Raw genomic sequence first — 5,506 nt, 5'->3', positions numbered from 1 at the left:
GAACACCCAGACCATCAAACCTAGGGGACCATCCCCATAGCGTAGCTTATGTTCACCCAAGAACATCAACTTTTCAAAGATTCTGTCGTTCAACATCGAAAGCGTTCGTCATTTGGTCTCAAAGCTCGACATTCAATTGTCAACGAGCGTCCACTCAGTCAGTCGTTCGGCCTCAACGCTCGACATTAAATTGTCAACGAGCGTCCACTCAGTCAGTCGTTCGGCCTCAACGCTCGACATTCAGTTGTCAACGAGCGTCCACTCAGTCAGTCGTTCGGCCTCAACGCTCGACAATCAAATGTCAACGAGCGTCCACTCAGTCCGTCGTTCGGCCTCAACGCTCGACAATCAAATGTCAACGAGCGTCCAAACATCGCTCCTCCATCCATATCAACGAGCGTTCAAGAGCCGCTCGTCAATTCATTTCAACGAGCGTTCAAGAAGCGCTCGCCAATACATGTCAACGAGCGTCCAAACGAGCGCTCGTCAATCCATTACAACGAGCACTCAACAGCCGGTCGTCCATCCATGTCAAAGAGCCGCTCGTCCATCCATTACAACGAGCGCTCAAGAGCCTCTAGTCAATCCACATCAACGAGCGCTCGGCAATCCATGATTACGAGCGCTCACAAACCATCCTCACGCTCAACCGCTCGGCAATCCATGTTTACGAGCGCACAAGAAATTGGCCGTTCGGCCCCAAATTTGTTCAACCTTTTGGTTTTAAGCGCTCGACAACCCATGTGTACGAGCGTTCAAGACAGTCGGCCGTTCGACTTCCCTTTGCTTTCAAGCACTCAGTCTCGCATGCCACTCGACCGCTCGACCTATGTGTCGAACATTCAAACAGTCCTCATGATCGGCCTCGCATACCACTCGACCTCTATCGCTCGGTCATATGTATCCTCACGTTCGGCCTCACTTGCCCCAGCTTTTTGCCGTTCGTCTTCGCCTCCTTTTGGTCCATCAAATTCCTCACTTGCACACGCTCTCTAGTTACAGCGAAGACAGCCTCCCTCAAACTCATAAGTCCTATAGTTACCACGTTCATAAAACGGAACGGTTAACTCGAACTTGGGGGGCATGTTATGTAGTAAGGATATTTATGTAATAACATAAATATCTTAGATATTTTAGACAGTTAAGATATTTATCAAAGCCACTCACCACATTTTTAGGTAAGGTGGTTATTTTTATTTTGCTTATAAATACAGTGACAGGACAAAAGTCCAGGGACGTTCTCTTGATGCTCTAGAGACTCTAGAATAATATTTCAGAGCAGTACAATAATTACTCTCTGGAGAGCTGAGGCTCCATAATTCACATCTGACTTGAGCGTCGGAGTATCTTTGCAGGTACCTCCCCCTCCTTTGGCGAGTATGAAGAGCAAGCGTCCCAGACAGCGTCCCAGACAACCAGGAGCAATAAAGACACACCAGACAAATGTACACCGAAACATAATGCAAATTGTTAGTACAAAAGAACACACAACGAAAGTTGATTAGTGTTAAAATATGACAAAATTTCAATAGTAGTATACCTGTATTTTACAATTAATTTGAATATATCTTAGGTTACCTCTCAAGATTAGTCCCTACATTTCTTTACCCCCAATGATTCATTAATAAGTTAGAATTATGATCTAACATTAGCATAAATAAAGGCCAATTTTATGAACTAGTTGTAGAAGGAATAAGGTCAATTTTATAGTGTAGTCACTTTGAAGACTGACAATGATTCATTGTCCAATATAAAATGAAAATCCAAATGAAATAGACATATTCACTTAAGTAAAAATAAATAAATTAAACAATAATAATAATAATAAAGAGTATTAAATGTATACTTCTTTTAATATTAATGTGTATTTATAAACTATTAACTAAATGATTAAATTGATGATAGAAATATAGTTATTTTGACATTTAATATTCATGATCACCTTAGATGACAACAGGTTGAGTCGAGCACAGATAGTTTATCCGCAATCCAACCTCACAAAAAAATTCATTCTCTACCTACTTAAAAAATATTTGCGAATATTTTAAAACCCGCAGATACCCACGGATATCTGTAAATATTTTAAAAATATATTTTTATAAATTATCAAGATAAAATTTAAATAAAATTTCAAAAAATATATAAAATATAATATAAATTAAATTAAATACAAATTAAAATTATATTTTAATTAAATTTAACCTCATAAAATATAAATTAATGTTAATTTTAATTAAATTTAACTCAACAAAATATAAATTAAATTTTTATTTTTATTTTTTGGAATAGTGGATATCCGCAAGTACGGATAGTATAATACCCACACCCAACCCTTTTATAAGTGAGTATTAAAATATCCGCTATCTATATATCCACAAATATTAACTATCCGTCGCAGGTTTTATCCGTGGATATCGCAGACCAGATATTTTTGTCATCCCTAATCTACATTTACACTAATATGGTTAAATTATGACCATTGATCAAGGACCAATGAAGGTAAATTTAGATGTTGTAAACTTGATGAATGACAAATTACATTGGTTAAATTTTACATTCACCTTTCGGTCTTGCAAAGGACAGTAGAATTTAAAATAGTAAAACTTTATTAGCCTACACCGCCGGAATGCCTGTCTCCACTAGGCAAAGGAAGGTTTACAACTATATGCATTGTGTATTGCCAGAAGAAATTGCTCACACCTAAGTACGAATTTGGGTTTGAGTAGTAACAAAGGAGTGTCTTCGTGTTTTTGTTGCCATGTTCCCTATTAAATGGATTTTGTTTGCGTCCTTTTAAACATTGTTGATAACAGCTAAGCTCCTGAGTTAACGGACAAGGGATATTAATCTTGGTTTAATCATTCACTAAGTCCCTATTTTCGCATGGAATCTCAATTTCGTCCCTTTCTTTCTGAAAATATCAATTGGGTCCCAATTTTATGAAAATTGCAACAAATCGATCCTTTCCGTTAAATAGTGTCAAACAGCGTTAAAAAAATTTATGAGTGGATGTGAGATGACGAACGAACGCTCGTCCACCAGCGAACGAACGCTCGTTCACCAGCGAACGAACGCTCGTCCACAGCGAACGAACGCTCGTCCACAGCGAACGAACGCTCGTCGACCACCGAACGAACGGTCGTCCAGTGTGGAACGAACGGTCGTCCAGCAGTAAGAGGTCCACGAGCGTTCGTTCGCTGGTGGACGAGCGTTCGTTCGCTGGTGGACGAGCGTTCGTTCGCTGGTGGACGAGCGTTCGTTCGCTGGTGAACGAGCGTTCGTTCGCTGGTGGACGAGCGTTCGTTCGTCATCACAGCATCCACTCATCAATTTTTTTAACGCCGTCCAGCCAATTTAACGGAAAGGATCGATTTGTTGCAATTTTCATAAAATTGGGACCCAATTGATATTTTCAGAAAGAAAGGGACGAAATTGAGATTCCATGCGAAAGTAGGGACTTAGTGAATGATTAAACCTATTAATCTTTGTTTAAACTTTAAAAAAAATATATAGAATAGATAATTATGGTCACTAATGCTAATTATGTATCTCGATGGACCTAGAATCGAAAGAAAAAAAAATTATTTGTAATTTATTAATTTATGCAAAAATTTTAGTTTGCGAGAAATGTTCTTATTTTTTTATTTTATTATTTTCATCTTCTATAAATATTTTTTTTTGGGGAAAAGTTTGTCCAAGTTTATACTTAAAATTTTGAAAGTGTTTACTAATTAAATGGATAAATTATGAGATAATACATAACTAATGGACGAATAAGAAGAAAGAAATAGAGAAAGTAAAATGAGATTTTTATTTCAGTACCTTTTGGCATTATTTAATAATGCTAGTTAATAAGAAATGATTAAATTAATTTCAAAGAGACCACATTAATATTAATTAGTATTTTGGAAATAATTTTTCTTGTCTATCAGTGTAAAAAACAAATTTAATTCATCATTATAAATTTAGAGATTAGATGGTTCATGCTTCTGTACTGTTATCGAATCATGGATTAATTTCAGCAAAGGTGTCTGCAAAAGGGGAAGCCCAAAAGGTATAGAAAGAAAAAACCAGGCCCAGTAAAGTTCGTGAAGAGGGAGGATGTTTCTTTCTGTACCCTGTCAATTTTCTTTTTACACTCTTCAAAACTTTCCAGAATAATGTAGTGTAAGGAAAAATTTAAGGTTTAGTCCTTTTTGACGTCCCTATTTGTGTAGGAATGTCTCAGATAGGTCCTCGTTTTCTAAAGTGTATCAAAATGGTCCTTAATTTTGATAATTGAGATCAATTGAGTCCTTCCCGTTAAGTTGGGTGGAAGGCGTTAAAAAAATTGATGAATGAGATGCTGAGATGACGAACGAACGCTCGTCCACCAGCGAACGAACGCTCGTCCACCAGCAAACGAACGCTCGGCGACCACCGAACGAACGGTCGTCCAGTGTGGAACGAACGGTCGTCCAGCGGTAAGAGGTCGACGAGCGTTCGTTCGCTGGTGGACGAGCGTTCGTTCGTTGGTGGACGAGCGTTCGTTCGTCATCTCAACATCCCACTCATCAATTTTTTTAACGCCGTCCAGCCAACTTAACGGAAAGGACTCAATTGGTATAAACTTTCAAAATTAAGGACCATTTTGATACACTTTAGAAAAAGAGGACCTATATGAGACATTCCTACACAAATAGGGACGTCAAAAAGGATTAAACCAAAATTTAATGGATGGAGGAGGAAACTGTCGAAGAGGGAAAAAGCAAATAACCTTTGGGCCTTGTACCTTCGAACCAAAATACGAAGGGTAAATTGGGAAGTTTTGGAAAAATATCTGAGAGGGATAAACCGGTAAGAGATGAGTGTTTGAGAAACAACAGAAGAGAAATGAGAAAAGCGAGAAGAGAGAAGGATGTCGTCGTTGTCAAGCATGTTTGGGTGTGGAGTGGTGATGGCGCCACCACAAGCACTGGGAATTGGAAAGAGAAGTGACGGAGTATTGACGATAGTGTGTTCGTCTCGACCGCAGAAGAAAGCGACTGCGCATCACATGAAGACTCGGCCACGGAAGACGCAGCCATGGGATATAAACCGCAAGCCAACTGTGTACGATCCTATGCCTCCTCTTCCTCCGGATTGGACTCTCGTTATTCCTGCTGACGCTTCTTCTGCTCCTCCGCCTCCCTCTGCCTAGCCACTCACTCGGTACTGCGTCGTCGTTTTCATGCTTTCTCTGTTTTCTTCAAGCCTCATATTCGCTACTCTTTAAACATTTTATCTTATATTTCTTGTTTAAATCTCAAATGAAACTTTTTATCTGTGCAATTGTTTTGGATGAATTCACTTTCTTAGGTACGGTGAGCACGAGAATTCGATTAATTTGCGAACTGATGGTTAGGTTTTCTAAATGCGTCTAGTATACGTCAATTTTTAGACTAAAACTAGACACTCTCCCTACACACTCAGGAACCCTTTGCAACTTCCTTTACCTTTATATTTCTGAATTCTTGTAGACAGATGT

At 38.8% G+C, this 5,506-nt stretch overlaps 1 protein-coding gene across 1 annotated transcript; it reads left to right on the top strand.

The window, feature by feature from the left end:
• The first annotated feature begins 4,897 nt into the window (after window positions 1-4,897).
• LOC148195476 (large ribosomal subunit protein cL38-like) lies at window positions 4,898-5,179 on the top strand. Its single transcript, XM_088095218.1, has one exon. It carries the CDS (start codon window positions 4,898-4,900, stop codon window positions 5,177-5,179), a length of 282 nt encoding a protein of 93 aa, XP_087951344.1.
• Window positions 5,180-5,506: the final 327 nt, after the last annotated feature.

Source organism: Vigna umbellata, chromosome 7 (genome assembly GCF_029865625.1).
Source record: "Vigna umbellata cultivar VRB3 chromosome 7, Vumbellata_1.0, whole genome shotgun sequence".
Classification (NCBI taxonomy): Eukaryota; Viridiplantae; Streptophyta; class Magnoliopsida; order Fabales; family Fabaceae; genus Vigna; species Vigna umbellata.
This window is presented reverse-complemented; position numbering and strand designations above follow the sequence as displayed.